The 23,193-nt window shown below is 35.6% G+C and overlaps 1 protein-coding gene across 4 annotated transcripts in view; it reads left to right on the forward strand.

Moving 5' to 3' along the window:
• Gabra6 (gamma-aminobutyric acid type A receptor subunit alpha6) overlaps positions 1-23,193 on the forward strand; it is a 150,392-nt gene that overhangs the window by 118,056 nt on the left and 9,143 nt on the right. For 3 of the 4 annotated variants that reach the window (XM_074057708.1, XM_074057707.1, XM_074057710.1), the window contains 7 exons: positions 14,202-14,320; positions 14,901-14,968; positions 17,004-17,224; positions 17,308-17,390; positions 17,894-18,037; positions 18,431-18,583; positions 19,787-20,046. In XM_074057708.1, the coding sequence (XP_073913809.1) occupies positions 14,202-14,320; positions 14,901-14,968; positions 17,004-17,224; positions 17,308-17,390; positions 17,894-18,037; positions 18,431-18,583; positions 19,787-20,046 (1,048 nt within the window). Of the gene's footprint in view, positions 1-13,606; positions 14,022-14,201; positions 14,321-14,900; positions 14,969-17,003; positions 17,225-17,307; positions 17,391-17,893; positions 18,038-18,430; positions 18,584-19,786; positions 20,047-23,193 lie in introns of those variants that run through there. The other variant, XM_074057709.1, reaches the window with a different exon arrangement.

Here is a 23,193-nt window from a genome sequence, read left to right on the forward strand (position 1 = left end):
AAGATATTGTTGATATTTCTCAAAAAAATGTTAACCTTTCTTTTTCTTTCTTTCTTTCTTTCTTTTTCTCTGTCTTTCTTTCCTTCTTTCCCTCTTTCCTCCCTTCCATTCCCCCCTGTTCCCCTCCCTTCCCTTCCCCCCCATACCCTTCTCTGTTGACTATTGAAATGAGACCTGTTGAAACTATTCCAGGAATAGGGAAGGGGGATAAAGGAGAATGATGGAAGGGGTGAATTTAATTATGACATATTGTAAGCAATTTTGTAAAATGTTGGTCACAATATGCCACTAATACAGCAATAATATAGTAACAAATTTAAAGAAAACAGAAAAAATTTAAATTCTGTTCTTTAGAAGCTGCATGAGGGTGACTCACATTTGCAATCCTAGCTGCTTGGGATGCTGAGATCATAGGGTCCTAATTAGAGGTCATTCCCAGCAAAAGTTCACAAGACCCTGTTTCAACCAATAAAGAACAGAGCATGGTAATACCTGTCCTTCCGAGTTTGGGACACTCATATTGGGATGATTATAGTTTCAGGCCAGCCCAGGCCAAAAGCTGTGAGACCCCATCTCAATAGAATAGAGTCAAACATAGTGGCAGGTGCCTGTCACACCAGCAACTCCAGGAACTGAATAATAGGATGATATTGGTCCAGGTTGACATGGGCAAAAATCAAGACCATATATCCAGAATAGCCAGAGCAAAGAGGGCTGGAGGTATGGCTTACAAGGACAAAGCTTTGAGTTCAAAATCTAATACTGTCACACACAAACAAAATTCTGTTCTTAGGCCACAAATTGGCAGGTTATCAGTGAAATCTGAATTAAGTCACAGGCTTCATTCCTTGAAAAGCAGAATCTGAGACAGAGGTTAAGATGCAGGTGCTTCAGTAGGGAATACTTTTGACATGACCACTTGTGGAAAGAAGTTGCCATCTCATCAATGGTCTCTGCCAGACCCAAAGGAAGATTTTACAAATCTGTCTACAGTCCTAGGTGTTTGTGTTTATGTCAATAAATGCTGTCTTCCTCAATACAGATTTACACTTAGCAATAGGATTCTTCAACTGAGGAAATTCAGAAGAGGGCTACAGCCCTCTAGCACTAGAGAACAAGTCCTTTACTCTTCAAAGGGTATTATGGAGAAGAGGCACACTAAAACCTCCACTACACAGAGTACTTGTACGCAATGGTGTGCATATAAGCAAAAATGCCAAAGGAATAGACATGTAGCCCAAATATATCCTCTAGCAAAAATGGAAAATTACTAAATTATGGAGTACATGTTATAAACCAGTAGGGAATAGACAGTTCTATACTTGGTGTTCAAACAATCGCAGTATAATTGGAAAAATAAAATAGATCCTTACTATTCCTCATTGACAAAATATATTACAGGTAATTAAGAATTTAAATGGAATATTTATATTCTAGTTAAATAAGAATTTATTTTATTTTATTTCGGTGGGACTGAGGTTTGAACTCAGGGTTTCATGCTTGCAAAGCAGGCCCTCTTAGGCATGAGCCTCTTGTCCATTTTACTCTGGTTATTTTGGAGATAAGGTCTCAAAAAACTATTTGCTCAGCCTGGCCTTGAACTGTGCTCCAACTGATCTCAGCCTTCCAAGTAGCTAGGATTATGGGCATAAGCCATGGACACCCAGCCAGATAACTAAACAAATACACAAATACATACATACCCACACTTAGGAACAACTGAGCAACAAAATAAGTTCTAAAGTCCAATGAAAGCAATTCAGACATAATTCATAATTATAGACCTGAAGCAAATGCAGTAATATTATTGGACATGGGTCACACACTAAGGGGAGAACATGCACAGGAGTAACAGGGAAAGGGAAGGAAACTTAAAACTTGAATGTGGTTAATATGCTCACTATGTAGAAGTGGTAGAGGCCACTATGGGAAGGGGACTAGGAAAGAGTGAAGAGGTCTGGTAGAGATGAGCCAGTGTGGGTTGCAATACACTAGTGTATGGAAGCAAAGCCAGGAATCTCTCTGGACAGCTATCTTTATCTCAAACTAGTAAAAACACTATGATGCCATGTCTTTCTTATTATGTCTTACATTTCTCTCTTCAACAAAATCAGAGAACAGGAGGGCGGAACAGGTTCTGCCTGGAAGTGGGCGGGGGTGGGGGACGGGATGTGGCCCAAACAATGTATACATATGTGAGTAAATGCAAAAATGATAAAATTTTTAAAAAGAAATCCAAATAGTCATTAAACAATAAAATAAACTGTAGGTGAAAATGTTTCACATTAAAGCAATAATGACATATTACATAAAACCTCTCAGATTACCGAAACAAAAATGTCCAGGAATATCAAGATTTGGTACAAAGGAGATTAGAATGTTCACATAAGGCTGGGCTGATGATTGATTTATTGCCAATATGACTTTGGAAAACAATTTTGCAATATCTAACAAAGTAGAAAATGTATTAGTATAAAATCTTATGAGGAGGCTGAGGACATGGCTCAAGGCGCCATGAGTTCAAACCCTAATACCTCAAAAACAAAAACTAAAGTCAAACAACACAAAAACACTATGTATGTTTCTAAAACGCTATGATGCTATTTGTTATATATATATATATATATATATATATATATATATATATATATATAAAATGAGAGATGATTAAAGTCTATGAATTATAGCTTATTTGTGATATAAAAAAATGAGAACCAACTCAGTCAAAATAATACCCAAAGGGGAATATAAAAATAAAACTTTTGAAAGCAGCAAGCCTACAGAAGTAAAGCAAATGACAGATGCAGCATTATATTTACAAATTGATAACATAAAATTCATATGCACACATAGAGGAAATATGAGAACATGTGCTATAAAGGTATATAACATAGTAAGACATTGGTTCTTTTTTGAGGGATTACACTACAGTCTGCAAGGAAACAAATGGACTTGAACTTTATATGGAATGATCAATAAGAAAAAGACATGTTTATACCTATGATTTTAGTGCTATGTGCCAGAATTATATAACCGCTCTCTGTGTATTTCTCTACTTTAAAATGCTCTTCAAAATAAAAGAATAAAAAGAATCAACTTCATCATCACAAATTATTAGAATCATAGTCAGCATTCTGTAAAACAAACTCCAAATTAAAAATACATGATAAAAACGAGAGCACACAAGGAAGGGGTGAGGATAGGTAAGACACCTAAAAAACTAGCTAGCATTTGTTGCCCTTAACGCAGAGAAACTAAAGCAGATACCTTAAAAGCAACTGAGGCCAATAGGAAAAGGGGACCAGGAACTAGAGAAAAGGTGAGATCAAAAAGAATTAACCTAGAAGGTAACACAGACGCACAAGAAATCAATGTGAGTCAATGCCCTGTATAGCTATCCTTATCTCAACCAGCAAAAACCCTTGTCCCTTCCTATTATTGCTTATACTCTCTCTACAACAAAATTAGAAATAAGGGCAAAATAGTTTCTGCTGGGTATTGGGGGGGAGAGGTAGGGGGTGGAGTGGGTGATAAGGGAGGGGGTGGGGGCAGGGGGTAGAAATGAACCAAGCCTTGTATGCACATATGAATAATAAAAGAAAAATGAAAAAAAAATAATAACCTAAGAAAACGTATGAGAAAATCTTCATTGCCTTGTGTTAGGTAGTTCTTATATTTAACCCCAAAATCATACCCTATTGACATACTGGGCTGTATTAAAATTAAATACTCTTTCTCTGCAAATGACAGTATTAAATAATGAAAATCCAAGTTACTAACTAAGAGAAAATATTGACAAATTACATATTTGAAAAAGACATTTAGAAAGTATTAAGAACTCTCAGAGCTCAATAATAAAAAAACAATTTTTAAAATAATGTGTGAAAAGTTTGAACAAATATTTCATCAAAGAAGATTTACACATAGCAAATAAGAACATGGAATTTTGATCATTGGTCATTTAAATGAATGTTTATACTAGCATTATACATATTTTTTTAAAATTAGTAACAATAGATTCTTTAATAGATTCTTACTATGAAACATCACTTAAAAACAAATTATTGATGCAGTCAATAGTACACACTGCTACAGAATTACGCTAAGTGAAAGAATCAAAATATAAAGTTATGAATGTACATATATATTCAATGTATATGACATTCTGCAAAAGACAAAGTAAGAAGCCACACATAAAAAAGCCAGCCTGTAACAGTGAAACCCCATTTGTTAAAAACAAACAAACAACTGGCAAAAAGTACCCTAAAATCTAAGAAGAAAAACATCATTTGTGGTTTCCCAGGATTAGGAGTTGTGGAAAGGTTTGGCTATAAATGAGTAGCATGAAGTATTAAGGTGAATTTTGGGAGTGAATATTTACATTTATCAAAACTCACCAGAAAATTGCCAATAATAATTTCATTTACTTCTACAATTTATTTATATGCCAACTTCATACAAGTTCAATTTATTTATATACAATTTCTTACAAGTTCAAGAATAACAACAAAAGTCAAGGCCTAAAGGAGAAAGCTGCTCAGTTATACAGCTTTAGGTGGAAGAAACTATCTTCCACCTAAATCAAGAATCAAGAAACTATCTTGATTCTTCATGAGGTCAAAATTTTCCTGTTACTTAATTATGCAAGAAATTTCTCTTATAATGAATATTAATTGATGGAATAACTGTAATTTGATTTTTCCTATATGAAACTTTAAAATATTCTGCTTATAACTTAGAAATATAACCTAGGAAGGGCAATTGTGGAAGTTAATAAACTTCTCACCAGGTTTCAGTGCATTATTTTTGCAGATTGTATCTCCACCCTAAAATGCAACCTCTGCACTCTCTACCACTCTCTAAGTTGTCATCTCAGAGAACGGCATATCTTCCTGTAATTAATATGCATGGAGGAAGTTCTCCTCCTGTTCCTAACCTGTTAGTTGACCAATTTGCTATTGATTTTCAACAGTCATGCTCCTGGGTTATCTATGTTATAAAGAATGGTGAGATGTACTAAGACTATCCCTTGCTAGTGAAATCTGTTCCATTTCCTAGGTTTTGATAGTTAAAAAACTACTTTTGCAGAGTTCATTTGAACATTTACCTGTATGTATTAATATCCTATTTCAGAAAGCAAGGGGTATCCTTCAATTTCTCTGTCCTCCCTGTAGCTACAGGTGATCATGTGACTTGGTTCTTTACATCTGGTGGAAGCGAATGTGATGACTGAAACCAAGGCAGCCATATTGCAAACACAACAGGAAATACAGAGCTGTCAGAGCTGCTGTCTCTTAATTACCAAAGCCAGTAGCTGTCTACCTCCATACATTTTAGAGTATGAAATATAGCCAATGTGTTTCACCACTGCAAGTTGGATTTTCTGTTTTTCCATTTAAAAGCTTCCTTACAGATACAGTGCCACAGTAACAATAAACAATAAGCTCATATCATGCCTACTGGTACATAGTTCTTTTAATTCTGACAGTATCAGTTGCTCTTATCCTGGAATGCTCTCTTCAAAGTCTACTACAATGTATTTTAAAATAACTCAATGTTTTTTTTTTTTTTTTTGATGGTCAGGATTTGTTAGAAGAGAAACTTCACCACATTTTTCTTTTTGGGCAACATCACCACTCACTGATGAATCATTAGCTCCCAATTGTGCATAAAACACATGACAATTTCCTCTCTGAATGCTTCCCTCTTCCACCATTTTTTCTTCTCTATTATTAAATTACTTGTGTACAAAAGGCAATGTTCTTATATTTTATTCTAACTGGAAACATTAAGTCATTTAAAATAACGAGGTGAAGGACACAATTATTCCCCTGAAGGCCTCTGACCTTTCCATGGCACTTTCAAATTTTTATTTTTATCACTGTCACTGAAAATGTCCCTTTCCATGGCAGTAGGCTTGCAATTTACATCGTATCCAAGTCCAACAGAATCCATGTTTAATTGACTTCCATTCTGCTTACTCTGCTAAAACATTTCCCCAGAGTGCATCACTGGGCTAGAGCCCAAAATTCTGTCCTCTCTTTCCTATACTCCAAGCACCTGATAAATAGGCAAACAGATTCTGGGGCATGGGTACCACTGCCAGAAGATGAGGTTCAGTAGTCCCCTAGTGGCCTGAAAGAGCTCATGCAGTTTACAAAAGTGCTTATTCTAGTCCATGGAGGCATGAGATTCATTAAACTGCAAGTTCATTAAGTAACTGCCAATTAGCTTGATTCTTTCCTAAGGCCCAGGAAGCAGGTCCAGCACTCCACTCTATCTAGGTTTGCTCTCCAGTGGGTCACACAGCCCATTCAACTGTCACACTGTATCATCGGAAACTGAAATTTTGCATTGTGAAATTTTGCATCTCACCACTGTGGCACGGTTAAGGCTGGGTGCTTTCGTCAAAGTTCACAGTGAGAAAAGTGAGCAAAAAGCACAGTGAAAGTTTGAAAAACTTGCAGTTTGCCCAAAAAAGAAGCACCAGTAAAGTTGGTGACAAAGAAAGCATGGTTGAAGACATTAGGGCCATTAAAGAGAAGCCAAGTTCTTTGGATTGGGACAATAGGAAAGATGGCTTGAGGGCATCTTGGGAATTGACCACACCTCACTCAAAGTAGGGATCATGGTATGAAAAAGGAAACTCGTTTGACTTTCCTTGGAAAAGAGAGTACCTCTGGGAGAACGGCTTGCATAGGCCCAAGTCCTTGGACCTCACAGCACATGCCCCCAGATGCTAAACTTGGTCTTGCTTTGGAACCACCTTTGTTTGGGTTTCTCTTCTTCCCTTTGGAATGAAATGCTTATTCTGTGCCATTGTAATTTGGATATATATAACTTGTTTTTGATTTTATAGGTTAAAGAGTCTCAGATGACACATTGAGCTTGGACTTTTGAACAATGTTGGAACAATTAAGACTCTGTGGCTGCTTGGAGATAGACTGAATTTAGTTTTCACTATGAGATGAACATGAGCCTTTTGGGGACCTGGAACAGAACTTGAACGTTTAAGGAGATGTGTTTGGGTGCCAAGTTGATAAGGGGTGAACTTATAATGGTTAATCTTGATTGTCAACTTGATTGGAATGAATGATGCTTGAGAAATATGTAAAGCACATCAATAGTGGGTCTGTGAGGGCAATTCCAGAGATGATTAAGGAGGGAAGACAAACCCCAAGTGTATGTGTGTGTGGATACCATGCCAAATGCTGAAGGCCCAGAGACAGGAAGATGAGTATGGTGATTCAAGCCTATAATCCTAGCTACTTAGGAGGATCATGGTTCAAGGCCAGTCCAGGCAAAAATGTTCACAAGACCCCATTTCAATGAATGTCTGGGAATGGTGGCAGGTGCTTGTCATCCCTGGCCAGCCTGGGCATAAAGTGAGACTGTATTTTAAACATAACCAACACAAAAAGTGTTGGCAGAATAGATCAAGTGGTAGAGTACCTGAAAAATCGAGCATGAGGGCCTAAGTGCAACCCCAATATAGAGGAAAAAAAGAGGAGAAAGGCAGCCAGTGCTGGTGCAGGTATTTTCTCTCTGTCTCCTGGCCACCACAATGTGACCCACTTCTGTTCCACCATATTCTCCCGGCTCCGAGGGACTGAAACCTCTGACACTTTGGACCCAAATAAATCTTTGCTCCTCTAAGTTGTTTTATCAGGCATTTTGTCAGTGACAAGAAAAGTAATTAACACAGTGGCTTTAAGCACTGAACATTTTATTAATTCTATTAGGTTAGTTATAAATATTTAGAATGGGAGCTTTCTAAAGGTGAGCATGTGTCTTTTTAAAATTTCTATATTCTCACCATATGAGATGAACTGAATGAATAAAAGTTAAATTGATTAATACTGGTTGAGCAAGTATAAATCATAAGTTCATATACCTGTACTCTTTCAGAAATGGTTTTTAGTTCTTCAGAATTTGTGTTTTGAGGTTTGAAATGGCTGTTACCTACCTGTTCTTTTTTGGAGCACCAGAGAGCTCTATAATGTGTTCAACATCCATTCCTACCAAGCCAGAACAATTTAAAGCTGCAGTCCACTGGAATGTCCCTTTATTGTCTTACCCTTCCCAGAGCAATTTTATCCTTATTGCACAGCATCCACAATAGAGATCATGTGGGGATTTTCTCCAGGGTTCACCGAGGTGGTGGGATCCCTTAACAACCATCTAAAACTACTGTTGGTCCAGAGAGTTTAAGAACCGTAAGCTTGAAAAAAGGAGTCAGGTCTGACATACATAAGTACAATGTATACAAGTATATACTTTGGAGTTAGAGACACCAACCAGCTCTCCTTTCTTTCGGCAGCAACATACTGTTTGTGAGTCTCCTTTCCCCTTCTTACAAAATTAAAATGAAAATGGCTACCTTGCAGGGCTGTTGCACAGATTAGAGTTAATATCAATATATGTGACTGAAATATAATAGGTGCTCAGTAAATGTTTCAGCATAGCAGGATTTCTCTTCTTTCTTCCCTTGTACCACCAAGAGCCTCTTTAATCCTGCTTTTTCGTATCAATCCATAGAAACCCCACAATAGAGCTTTTAAATATGGATATTTGCTTGTGCCTTTTATCTTAGAATATCTCATACTAGTCTCAGCATCCTGAAGAATGTTCATAAGGATCAAATTAATTTCTTCCTGAAACATACATCCCCATCCATGGTGGTCCATGGCTGTTAATAGGAACCTCATTTTCTTCCATGGAAACTTATTCCATCTTTGGCTAGAAAATGAGACTCAAATTATTCCTTTAATAGCAGTGACACCTACTTGTTCACTGGCCTTGGCTTCTACCTAGTTGCTTTTGGAAGAGGACATTATGATTTTTGAATCCCTACTCTGCCATATCTTAGCTTGGCGAGATTGGGCAAGTTGCACCTCCTGCTGATTTCTAAGAGCAGCACAGTTACAGACAACACATAGAACCATGGGAACTGCTGGAGTCCTCTGCACACATGCAATTCTTCCTAGATCTGGAATGGAGAGGGTGGTCTCCATCTAGTCACTTAGCACTCTGTGTTCAGGCCCGACTGATGTTTGCTACTGTGGAAAGTCTCCTGTCCAAGGAGTGGAAAGTACCCCAGGTTCTATGTTTCCCTGTATGCCCTTTCTTCAGGAAATAAATCCCAACTTCTTGTTCTTCTCCATGTAAATTTCAGATCTTCAGTGAACTTCCAAGAAGGGAGATCCCCAGTGGTTCCTCTCAACATTTTCAATTTTTAGGAAAGTGTGATTTACAATCCCATCATTTGATTCCATTGTGTATTCACAATGGAATTGTGAATTCCATTTTAAATTAATCCCTTTTTAAATGATTGTTGTACTGGGGGTACATTGTGACATTTGCCAAAGTTCTTACAATTTATCATAGTTGAATTCATCCCTTTCATCATTCTCCTTTATCCCCCCTTGCCAGCCCTCATTTTCTCTATCCATTCATCCGTTGAAAGGCACCTAGGCTGATTTCATAACTTGATTATTGTGAATAGTGCTGCTATGAACATGGGTGTGCAGGTTTCCCTATTACATATTGACGTTGATTTCTTCTGGTGTATACTCAAGTGTGGTATACTTGTACCATATTATAGTTCTATTTTTAGTATTGGGGGGAATATTCATGCTGATTTCCACAATGACTGCACTAATTTACATGCCTAACCAACAGTGTAAAAAAAGTTCTTTTTTCCTGCATCCTTGCCAACATTTGCTATTTTTTGTGTTCTAGATGATAGTCCTTAGGACTGGGGGGAATGGAGTCTCAATGTAGTTTTGATTTACATTTCCCTGGTGACTAAAGATGTTGAACATTTTTCATGTATTTATTGTCCATTTGTGTTTGTTTGAAAAGTGTTCATTTCATCTGTCCACTTACAGTTTCATGTGTCTGAGCCATTTTTATTGCAAGTTATAAGCATACTGTATATCCACAGAACAGTTAAGGTTATTTTCTTGCTTTTAATTTATTGTATATTTAATATAGTAATCATTTCATAAATTTGCAAATGCACTTTTCCTATGCGTTGCTTACTTTAGCTACCTTTAAGTGTGCTCATTATATCATTTTTTTCTCAGAAATATTGGTACGTTCCTATACTTAGGTCAGTAGCTCTCCTCAGCATGTTACAAGAAAGAAAACAAAGGCCATTCAGGACATCAAACTGGTGAAGACACTTCAGTGTAGTTGGACTTGAGAGGCTCACCTGACCCATGCAGGAACATTTTGCTAAAGTTGAATGAATAGTGTTCTCAAGCAGTATTTCTCAGCCTTGGCACTAGAGACCTTTTGGGTCATATAGTTGTTTTTTATGGTGGCCATCCTATGCATTTTAGGATACCTAACACCGTTCCTGAACTCTACACATTGGATGACATTATATACCCTTTCCAATTTGTGAGAGGAACATGTCTATGGAAAACACAGTCCCAATATTGCCTCCTTCCTTCCTTCCTTCTTTCTTTCCTTCTTCCTTTCTTTCTTTCTTTCTTTCCTTCCTTCCTTCTTTATCTTTTTTCCTTCCTTCTTTCTTTCTATCCTTCCTTCCTGTTTTCTTTCTTTTTATCCTTCCTTCCTGCTTTCCTTTTTTCTTCCTTCCTTCCTTTTTTCTTTCTTTCTTCTTTTCTTCCTTCCTTCTTTACTTCCTTCCTTCCTTCTTTCTATCCTTCCTTCCTTCCTCCTTTCTTTCTATCCTTCCTTCATGCTTTCTTTCTTTCTATCTTTCCTTTTATCTCTTTCTTCTTTCCTTCCTTCCTTCCTGCCTTCTTTCCTTACTTCCTTCCATCCCTTTCTCCTCTCTTTCTTTCTTTGAAACTATAAATGGATATTTGCAGTGTGAGAATGTTAGTATGTGTTATTCAAAAAGCAATTCTCTACAAATTTTGAATATGTTACTTGATTGTTTCTGTATGTGTGCACGTATACATGCAGGTATGTATTGGTTCTTTTGTATCATAGAAAATGCTATTTAGCATTTGGTGTCAAGTTTGTGCAATGATTCCTTGAGTTATCATTGCATCTTTGATAAGCCAATTCATACATATGAAGCAGAGATGGTGTTGGTCGTGGAAGGAATTAAAATACAAGACAGGGAATGGAGAGATTATACATTACCCTTCTGCAATGTCCAGCATATTAATATTGGTATTTTGGGGTAGGGTGGTAGTTCTAAACTTCCTACTGGACATGAAGAACAAAGCAAATAAGTAGCTGTCCAATTTAAAAAAGAGAAAATTTTTGGAGAAACAGCTGTGATATTGACAGGTGTGAGATAAATAATCTCACATTGTCTAGAAGGAAGTATCTGAATGGGGAAGGTAGGATGAATCACAGACAAAGGGCTACATAAATGGTTATACACCTCTGAAATGTACAGTCATTTCCATGTTCAGAAACTCTTGTTGCTAATTCCACAGAAATATCACAATTACAATCTAATTAGCAGTGCTACTAATAGACCTTGTCTGCTCCAATTCTGACAGGAGTATGTGAGCAAGGAACTTCCTTCACTAGATGTAAACACACTAACACGTGCAATAATTTGAACCCCCTGAGTTACAGAACTTGACTAACTTTTTTTTGGGGGGGTGGGGAGCGGGACTGGGGTTTGCAGTTAGAGTTTCATACTCGCAAAGCATGTGCACTGCCACTCGAACCACACCTCCAGTCCATTTCACTCTGGCTATTTTGGAAATGGGGTCTCACAAACTATTTGCTGCAGCTGACCTCAAACCATGATCCTCCCAATCTCAGACTTCCATGTAGCCAGAAGGCAAAATAACATTTCACATAATTTACTATCTCTTCTAACTCTCGGATTTTTTTTCCAATTGAGAGTAGAGAAGGATTTTCTTTATCTTTATTAGTTGGTTACTCATTGAAACCTATTGAAAATAGGATGAGGCATGTTTATCTTTTGTTTACAGATAAACATAATAACTGTTATTTATTCCTTGCTTAACAAATGACTTTAAGGAGACAATACTGCTTATTCTATAGGAAAATATATAAAATGTGAAGTATTACCAATGATCAATTTTATTACCATGTAAAAAGTGTTTCACTTCTAGAAACCTCACTAACCTTTTTCCAGTCACATCAATCAGACATGGATGGTAAAAATTTTGATTGAAATGATACAAATCTAACAAGGTAAATGTCAATATATGCTTAAATAAAATATTTGTGTATTGTTGATGAAAAATAATTTATAGCAAAAACTAATAGAGATTTAACAGCATAATGTATACCAGATGCTTTGGGGTTTAAAGTAAAAAGCACAATCTATGTGACTGGAAAATACATTATTGTCCCTAGTGGGTAAGTTTAAAGAGAGTATAAAGAATGAGAAGACATGTGGAAACAAGATTCTACAATGAATAGGAAAACGGTTTTAGGAATTTCAACAAAAATTAGAAAGAACATGGCAGATGCTCTTGTTCATGTGGTCTTTCCCTGAGAAATTATTTTATATGGCTTCAAGGTGAAGACTAGAATCAGAGTAAGCTTTACCCACAACATAGATAAAATAATGTGATAGGGAAAAATGCCACTTGCAAGGATGTTGGAGAGAATTCAGATTTTTGAAGGATAGCCAGAAAATTCCCAGTAACTATGACCTTCAATAATCTTAAAATCCTAGGAAATCTTGTACTCTGTTTACCTTGTGCATCTTTGATGATAGCTAATTTACTGAAATGTTTTCAAATGATTTATGTCATGTTTTCAGATGTGACTCTTATGTTTGTACTAAATATGTATCTGCAGTTACTATGGCTTATATAGAATTCAGATTCTGAAAATATACATTGTGAACTGGGTGAATGGATGTAATTGGCAAGAGGATGGCAAATTGAGACCCTTAATGTTCCTGGATTTCCATGGTGCTTTTATTTATTATAGTTTTTTATTCTTTTAGTTTTCTTTATCCTTTTTGTTTATTAGTTTTTCATTATATTCACATAGATACTGAAATTTGAAGTCCTATACAGTTTTTTGACTGTAACTTCCTCCTACTAGAACTCAGATGGAATGCTATTCCTTCAGACATTTTCCTTTTGAGCTGTGTTAAGTCTTATAAAATACTGCCAGCAATATCCTTGTGTCTATAGATTCTTGTAGGATATGTGAATGAGAAACCTTCACCAGACATTTCTTAGATATTGTCAACTATGGGCAGCATTTTCAAAACTGACCAAGTTTTTGAAGGTAATAGAAGAACTAATTTATGTCCCAGCTTGAATAAACATAACTATAACAGGAAGGACCCACAATGAATTTAAAAAGTACTTACTCAACAACAAGATGACCAGGAGTTTTTCTGATGTGTTACAAGTGCTGTTAAGTAAACAGTGAGGGACAATGTTCAAATACAGAGGAAGGATGTGTTTACAGCTAATAAAGCTTATGAAAGTCAGAAGGAGAAGCCAGGAGAGTACCAATATTGTTCAACTCTTCAAGCCATAGGAGCTTAGTAGGAATCCTTCTGTGAACCATAGAAATAATAAATGCTGAGCCCATTGGAACATAATCTCAATCAGCAAGAAGCCACTGCTTTCCAGATTTTCTCACAGGACCTATTAATTCCATGCCAAAACCAGCAGTGCATTTCTTCCCTCTAATCTCCCCTAATGCCTTATTTGATTATTGTCACTGCTCTCTGACCATGCTTTGCCCCGTCAGACTCTTCATTTCCCAACTGAGCCAGTGAGAGGAGGCTAGGTGTCTACAGGACGTAGTCTAAGACCACAAATTACCTTGTTTCACGTGAGAGGGTAGAAACACGAAAAAAGACAGCAAGGGGACCCCCAAAGTTTTTATGGCAACCTCTTCATCTATTGGATTACTTGCTAGACAAGGAAGTGGGATATGAGGGGTTTAGAAGACTTCTCCAGTTGATTGTCAAAGAAGACCTGGCTGGGGGTAGGAAGAAGCTGGGAGGAGGCTGAACTGGGCATTTTGGTAAACCATAGGATGGTGTTGCTTCTGCCCTGGCTGTCCATTTTCATATGGTGAGTAAGACATTTTTGTCATTTTTTTCTTTTGGTTGAGAAGAAAGGGAAAACATACACCTGCCTGGGTGACTTCTGTATCAAATTGTGGAAGAAGCCAGGGGTGGTACAGCATGTATCTGTGATGGATGAACAGAGTGGATGAGACAGGAGTGAGGATTATTGACTCTCTACCTTTAGGCTAGAAAATTCCCTAGCACAAGTTGAAAATGAAGGCCACTTCTATTCGGAAAATGTCAGTCGGATCCTGGACAGCTTGCTTGAAGGCTATGACAATCGGCTACGGCCAGGATTTGGAGGTAAGAAGCTGCTTTGGTGCTAAACCGGACCCCCGGAGTTTTCTTTCTCCTTTAAAGACTTTCCAAAATGCAGAAGAGTCAAAAAGGAGGTAGTTTATCTGAGTGGTAAGATGGAGGGGTGCTAGAGAAAGACTATGTGTATGTTCCTGTCCGGTTTCTCTCCTTTGTCACTTTGTGACCTTGCGCAAGTTACTTGAATCCTCTACCTCTCCCTACCCTCAACTGTGGTGTGGGTGTGTGAACATGCTCTCCTGATCCGGTTTTCGGGGTGTAGAGTGAAGTTCTCCATCTAAGATACTTTCCTTAGATTTGTTCTGGGGAAGCTCTCAACATTGATTACTTATTATTGCTGTGCTTATTAGGATGCCAAACTGGTTCTCTTTCATTCCTTAACATGCTCCTAATTTGACAGAATAAGTTTAAAATAATTGCAACGAATGTACCTTTTCAAAGTTAAAAGATTGGAGTACACTGGGATAGTTTGCAGTTTCTGGTATATGAAGGCTTTTGTGGGGTTAGTAAGTTTAGTCCCCACAATATTGCTGATGGTATTTGCCCTATTCCTATGGGCTAATTTCAGGTGCTGTCACCGAAGTCAAAACAGACATCTATGTGACCAGCTTTGGGCCTGTGTCAGATGTGGAGATGGTGAGTGAGCTCTGAGTGAGTTGGGTACTTTTGAACTTGAGAACTAATGATAATAGGCCTTACCAACAAGCTTGGTTCTAGATTCATGATGCAATATGTGTGTTCCTACTGAGAGGGCATGACCATTAAACTGAATACTGGCTTAAAGTCCTTCTCATTTTAGTGTGGGCTCTGCTTGAATGTTTTAAGAAGGACTTTAAAAGATTACATCCTTTCTTTCCAGTCACATGTGCACTGATTCTTCCTCACAAAGAGAAAATATTCTTCTTCTTTGGGAAGTCCTAGTAAATTTGTTGGCTTATGAAAAATTCATTAAAAAATGCAGATTCTGTGTCATATGAGGGTGAACTGAACATATGACACACAAGAATATACTGAAGATATCTGAAACTTAAAACGCCTGTCTTTTGTACTGGGTTATTATCAGTATGCTTTATTAAGTGACTAAGAAATCACTTGGAAAAGCTCCTACTTTCCACCTGTTACATTGCGGATGGCCCAGTGTGTGTTCTGGGGACTCTGTTCCAGGTACAGATGGCTGTAGAATTCGTAAGAAGGTATTTATAGTAAGTGGCAATGAAAGCCTGAACCGGTATTCTAGAAGAAAGTGTATCATGCCATTCTTCCATAGTTTTCAGTTGTTATTTTCTCCTGAAACTAAAATATAAATATTAAAGTAGAAATGCACATAACTATCTTTAATGAAGTATTTAATTAGATTTTCTTAGGGAAATGTAATTTTGGGTAAACAGTTACTAGAGACTTCATTAAGTTGAAAAGAGAAAAGTTGAAAAAAAACAGAAGATGTGAACAAAGGAAAAAGGAAGGTGTAAAGGAGGAAGGAAGAGGCAGTAGAAAGAGAAGAAAGTAATTAAAACTTAAGGCAAGGGTGATGGAGAAAAGTAAGGAAGGACTCTATTCAGAGATAAATACCTTAAGACTTAAGGAGAAAAGACACAACATAATTCAGACCTCTGATTATTTTAGTATCATATTTTTCATTCAAGTACTGACTCATTCCATATAAATAATCATGACCATTTCTATTGTATTACTGAAGTATTACATGTGTCTCTTTTTAAAGCATATTTAAAAATATAAAAATATAATAGAGCCATGACAGAACTTGAATCATTATTATATGAGTTTGTAATGTGCTAAATTATACTTTGAAATTTAATCACTATGTATAATAATAAAAATTATAAAGGAATTTGTAAAGTAAGCAAAACAATTATTGTCAATGTTTTGATATAATTACAAGTTATTTGTTATTGGCTTCTATAATAGCCTTTACCGTAATTCTTAAAAATGTTTACTGTTATCTCAAAAAGACATAAATAGGAAATCATAATTTTGTTATAAATTCTTAAATAATGCTGTTTATAAAAATTATGTCAACATTCACTTTTTATATTCTCTGATCTGATAACAATGTAAAATAGTTATGATATATGGCCAGAATGTGCTAATCAATACACTTTTTCTATTCTTGGAACTTTACTAAATGGTACCATAATTTTCTGAGACTGCTTTCAAGGTGAATGAGGTGCTAAGCAGAATGGTTAGAGGAAGTCATGGTAGAAAGGTCAGCACAAAGTCTATGCTATGAAAAAATGTTCATGTGTTTATCTTGAGTGGTTAAGAGACAGGGAAAGGTTCATAGAGAGACAGGTGGCTACATAGATATAGAAAGGGAACATTGAGAAGAGGTGGGATGGGAGGAAGGAATTCTACAAGTAGCACTGATTTTTACAATAATATTACAAACTTCCTGAGTTTGAGAAATATACTGATTTACCAAAAGAATTACTTATTGAATATAAATAACTAATTTATTATAATCACCAAGTATTCATTCATTATAAATAATCATTTACTTACTATGAAGTTATTATTTAGCTTTACTGACAAGTTATTGTCATAAAAAAGTTGCATTGTTGTTTAAATTTTAGAACTGGGCACATAAGCTAGTGAATAAGAATTTTTATCCAACCATCTCTCCACCCTGAATGAATACTTCCTAAACTTTCAGGAGTATACAATGGACGTTTTTTTCCGCCAGACTTGGACTGATGAGAGGTTGAAGTTTGTGGGACCAACAGAGATTCTGAGTCTAAATAACTTGATGGTCAGTAAAATCTGGACCCCTGACACATTTTTCAGAAATGGAAAAAAGTCAATTGCTCACAATATGACTACCCCTAACAAACTCTTCAGGATAATGCAGAATGGAACAATTCTGTACACCATGAGGTGAGATTTTTCCAGTTCTATTCCTCTGCCCAAATGGTTCTTCCACCATATTAATTCTACACCATGTGTTTCAACATCCTTAGGCTTACCATCAATGCTGACTGTCCCATGAGGCTGGTTAACTTTCCTATGGATGGACATGCTTGTCCACTCAAGTTTGGGAGTTGTAAGTTACAAGAAGTTTCTGTGAGAATAATATGTTCAAAATACATAATTATTTGATTGCAATCAGTGTCCAAAAAAGAAAAATATTATGATGTCATGTTCAGTGTGATTCCAGAAATAAACTATTTATCTTAGAAATAAGGGTTTTAGTCATCAAGATTAAAGATTATAGAAAAACATAACCAATTCTGGGCATTGTGGTACACACCTGTAATCCCAGGTAGAGGCAGAGATCAGAAGGATTGCCCACCTCAGCCAAAAAACACATTACCCTGATCTGATAGATAACTAAAACAATAAAAGCCTGGGGAGTGGCTGCAGTAGTAGAGCTCTTGCCTACTAAATGTGAGGACCTGAGTTCACCCAATACCACCCACATAATAATAATAATAGAAATGAAAATTTATTTTGCATTTTTTTCTATGAACATTACTTGCTTTTAATGAAAAACAGTCATGTTTAATTTGTTTAATTTGTCATGTTTAATTTGTTTCAAAAATTCAGATGCTTATCCCAAAAGTGAAATCATATATACATGGAAAAAAGGACCACTTTACTCAGTAGAAGTTCCAGAAGAATCGTCCAGCCTCCTCCAGTATGATCTGGTTGGACAAACAGTGTCTAGTGAGACAATTAAATCTAACACAGGTAAGACCTTGACCAGTTCCTATAAGGTGACTCCAGTGAACATTTTCAAAATACTTCTTTTTCCTCTGCAATAACCATTCTCAGCTAAACTTATGTTTTGAAGTGATGAGTAGTTGTCTTCAAAATTGATTTTGCAACCAAGTACATACGAGAGTTTGTGTAATCTTGGAATGAGTTGTTTTTTAAATCTATGACACAAAGAACCCCAGTGAAAACAATGAACCAATATGCCCCTTTGCTGCTGCTCAAGGAGTCTTCTGGTACATTGAAAAGTGCCTTTGATTGTTTTCTGCTAGTCCATGCTAATCTAAAATCTTGCAAGATGTATAGTTACCTGCATTCTTTTTGCAGACTGTCAACAGCAAAAATACTAATGTACATTTCTTCTAACAGGTGAATATGTAATAATGACCGTTCATTTCCACTTGCAACGGAAGATGGGCTACTTCATGATACAGATATATACTCCATGTATTATGACAGTCATTCTTTCCCAGGTGTCTTTCTGGATTAATAAGGAGTCAGTCCCAGCAAGAACTGTCTTTGGTATGTCTCACACTTTCTACTACATTTTCGTTCATTCTCCATGTCTTATTGTTTGCATATTTTGGATGGAATATTCACACTAGTGCATCTCATCTTTCCCATCCACAAAGGAAATAGACTCCTATCTCATTCAGATATGTATGTCATGTAAATCCACCCTCATCTTGCAAGTGTGTGGTGAATCAACAAAATTTTGTCTCAGCAAGAATTCTGGCTGATTTCCTATGACTTTCATCTGCTCTTTTTAGCAGGGCAAAGCAGAAAGATAAATCCAGAAAAACAAAAGACTAATAATATATTGAACCCACTCATATGAATTGTATCTCATATTTATTAGGATGAACCATCTAAAATTATCATTTTGTATGCATAAAATTAGTTAAATGTCACCAGTTTCTTATAGTTAAACTGAAATATTTAGTTCCACTTATGTGGTATAAAACACTACTCATTTTGAAGGGGCAAAAGTGAAATAATATGAAAAAGAGCTGAAAATGAAAATATTATCAGACACAAAAATCCGTGTTTTATGAATTTTCATTATTATAAATTTAGTGAGCAAGAGGAAAGGCCAGAGTTGAACTGAAATCTCAAAAGAATGCTGAAGTTTAAATGTACTGTATTAAAATAGATATCTTTTTGCAAATGACAAAAGGATATCTTCATAATGATGGCAGTTGTCAGTAGCTCGTATCTTCTATTTGTATAAATTTCCCATGTCAGGTCAAGCAGTGAAAATGCTGGCAGATGAGTGATGAAATATTTCCTCATGAGGAAATATTTTTCCTTAAAACCAATGGAGTAAACTCATTTTATGTTACTTTTCCTTCCAGATAGACTTTTCAACTAATCAGAGATTAATCAGAAATTCAAGATGTTTTTACTCAAGTGATAGTAATTTGTTATTTTCCCAAGCAGTAAACAACAAGAATTATTCATGATTTAAATTTTACCATAGTTCAGCTCACTCACTATAGCTAATTATTTTTGAGCAGTTGTTTTGTATTAGTCACCATACTGCCTCTGAATGATTCAAAAATGGTAACACTTATAATAATTATGATGAACAATTATAACACAATAAAAAACCAAAAATTGTTTTGTGGTTGTAAAGAGTTTAATCCTTCTTATCAATATGCTCAGATTTGATTCTGTTATTAGACTGACTGCTAACACTGCATTTCTCATTCTTTTTTGTTTTAGGGATCACCACTGTTTTGACAATGACCACATTAAGTATCAGTGCCCGGCATTCCTTGCCCAAAGTGTCGTATGCAACAGCCATGGATTGGTTCATAGCTGTGTGCTTTGCTTTTGTCTTTTCTGCTCTCATTGAGTTTGCAGCTGTCAACTACTTCACCAATCTTCAGTCACAGAAAGCCAAAAGGAAGGCTCAGGCAGCAGCCCTGTCCCCCGTGACAAAATCAAAAGCCACCGAACCCTTGGAAGCTGAGATTGTTGTGGTAATTGTTTTCTTTTCTAATGGTGCTCACCAGATAGAAAAACTTGGTCCAAATAGTGATTGCGAACATGTATATAGTCCCAAATAATATTAGTTGAACACAAGTAACGTAACTAGTTCCAAGGGCAAGGCCAGTCTCTCTTTCCAAGTTCACAGAATAATGCCAAGGAACAATCCCTTATTTATCTTTGCTCTAAACTTTTGGTATTTCATCATCCTCACTTTTACTGGCGGATCACAGGCCCTCAGAGGAAACCAGAAAATTCAACTTAGCTTTTAGATGTTTCCTTTGAACAGGTTCACTTATACCAACTAGAGAGAATAAAGTAAAATGAAAGTCCTAACGAGGTTTCAGAGTCTGGAAGAAAGAAACAGGGACTCTTCTGGTATGGATAATTTTTATTAGAAATCTTGCTGCTCTAGTTCATGAGGGAAAGACATAAATAGTGCATAATAGATCCTCTGAAAGCTGAGTCACAATCCAAATATATGATTCCCATTAAAACACTATATTTACATTACACATTAAAAGCAAGCACACTAATGAATTTGTATTCAAAGGTTTTTAATAAGTGAGAAATGCTCTTAACCTCACATTAAATTTACTGTGGACAAGCCTTAGTCCCCAAAGGTTTTTGAATAGGAAACAAGTTGTAGCATTAATATGTAAGAAGCCATAAATCTACAACCAAATTTCATTTTTATATATGAGTAAATTCTCACAATAATTAAGTTGAACACACTTTATAAAATAGATTATAAAGTTGATTGACAAGTATAATTTTTTATTTTAAATATAAATCCAAAATGGTAGCTCTCAGAAAGAAGGACATTTTGTCCTATAAAGAGTAATGCAGACAATTTGAACAGGAAATTTTCTATAATTGATCACTTCCTATAAATACTTCCAACTTTCAAAAGCACATGCAGTTTAGTAATCCTTGGATTAACTTTATGATAAAAAAAACTATAAAGCATTTTGCTTTAAATCTATGAGTTTAAGATACTTATTGGCTAAAATGTTGGTAGTTTTTTACTGATCATTTTCTGATTGATAAACTGAGTAGTCTATTTAAGAATTTACATTTTCTCCAGGAAGTAAGAGGACACCATTCCCACATTAAGTCTAAATATATAAAGATTTTTTTTTCTAGAATTAGTTCTCATTAGGAAAACAAGAAAAGGAAGGAAGGAAGGAAAGAAAGAAGAAAATAAGACGGGAAGGAAGAAAGGAGAATGTTTATTATCCATTGATTCAGTCTAATTACCTTCTTTTACAAATCAAAGAAAGAGCAAAAAACAGTGTCAGTGTCTTAGAAGGAAAATATCAGTGACTATTTGACAGAAAACTAGGAACTGATTCTACAACTTCTGATATTTACATTACAGAAGTCAAGGCCTTCCTCATCTCCAAAAGTTCCCCAAGGACTCAAATATACCACACTGTTCAAAACATTCTGAGAATGTCAGCAAGGTCATTTCTCAAACTCTCCCCTTGACTTAGTGATACTTTCTTTATATGTATAGGATGGAAAGATCACAAAGCTATAAATTTTGTAAGAAAAACATGTTAGTCTGCAGAGTTAGTTCAAGACATTCAAAGACCATTGTTTGCAGGCAAAATGAATTCCAAATTTTTAAAAATTATTTTATGTTTACCAAAAAAAGTAATTCTGTTATAAGCTATCCATATACATATGAGGTATACAGCTTATATATTGTACAAAGATTATATATTATTACAATGTGTATCTATAAATGAATTATTCATTAGAATTCAACTTGAAAGTTTGAGAAGTATAGAAAAAATGAAAAGGGAAATTAATCAGAAATGAGGTAAAAAGTGGAATGGTTTCGAATATATTCATTGGTCAGATATTGAAATAAGAAAAAAAACCAAATTCTTTACTTCATCTTCTTTGAAATATATGGTACTAAGAGTATGATTTTAAATCTTTGGTGAAAACATATCATTCCCTCAGGCTATTACTTTAAAGGTTTAATTTATTAATAAGATGGAATTTAAGATTTCAGGACTTCATATAAACTATTTCCTACAATCCTAAAATAGTAACATAATGAGCAGGTCTTTGGGGAAGCAAGGATAAAAAATTGCCTTTAAATCACCCAAAGTACTTTTTCTTGCAAGTTGCCTTTTTTCTCTATGAAAAAGTGTATTGCTGAACATAGCTCCAATTAAAATATTTTTAAGCAACAAATAGGATAATTTTATTTCTAAAAGGGTACAGTGTTAAAAATAAAAATAAAAATAACCAAACCAAAAATGCAAACCCTGAAAGTAATAAAAATAAATATAGGTGATTATATAGGACATTTGCATTTTATTTCTTCATGTCAAAACTTGGTGAGTTGCCTTTTATAATATACAGGAGGAAACATAAATTTCCTATTTACATCACACAATGGTATATTAAGATTGCAAGGTCATTTTCTTTCTGGCAAATACTGTGACATTTAAAAGTGCCTATTCAGTTGTAATCAAAACAACATTACGTACATAAGTTAGGTATTGAAACAGTATACTAGTGTGGTGAAGCTGAGATAAATTATTTCATGTGATTCTGTCTTTTATTTTTATATGCCAGTGTCTTTCTTAAGAAACTAATAGACATGCATAAAATTTTCTTATTTTTATCACTTTTATCATTTTGATTTTTAAGCTTGAAATTTAATGTAACAATAGCAAGGAAATTCAGGTAGGACTCAAACCCCAAAAGGCACCTTAAAAGTAAATTCTTTGAAGGGATCTATGGGATAATCATCTTTTTTAAGGCATTTGGAATTGGAAACTTCAGGTTCTTTTTAAGTTTTGAGAAGAAACTATCAATAGCTTCTCTTCTGCTTATAATGTGTATTTTCTTACTTATTTTTTTAAATCTAGCTTACTATCTTGGCACTGTAGTCATTCCTTTCTTTACGGTTTCAGACGTTCTTATGTGACAGGAGGATACTCACACTGCACTTGAAACCAAGTTTGGTACTTGACTCTGTGTGTAGTTTGCCAGTTTCCTTATTATTTTAGAGGTTGACACACCATTCCCATGTTCCTAAGTGTGAATACACTCGACCCCATGAGCCCTTCCCTTACATATTGTTATTCCTCCTGATGTGGCATTTCATATCACAA

Source organism: Castor canadensis, chromosome 16 (genome assembly GCF_047511655.1).
Source record: "Castor canadensis chromosome 16, mCasCan1.hap1v2, whole genome shotgun sequence".
Classification (NCBI taxonomy): Eukaryota; Metazoa; Chordata; class Mammalia; order Rodentia; family Castoridae; genus Castor; species Castor canadensis.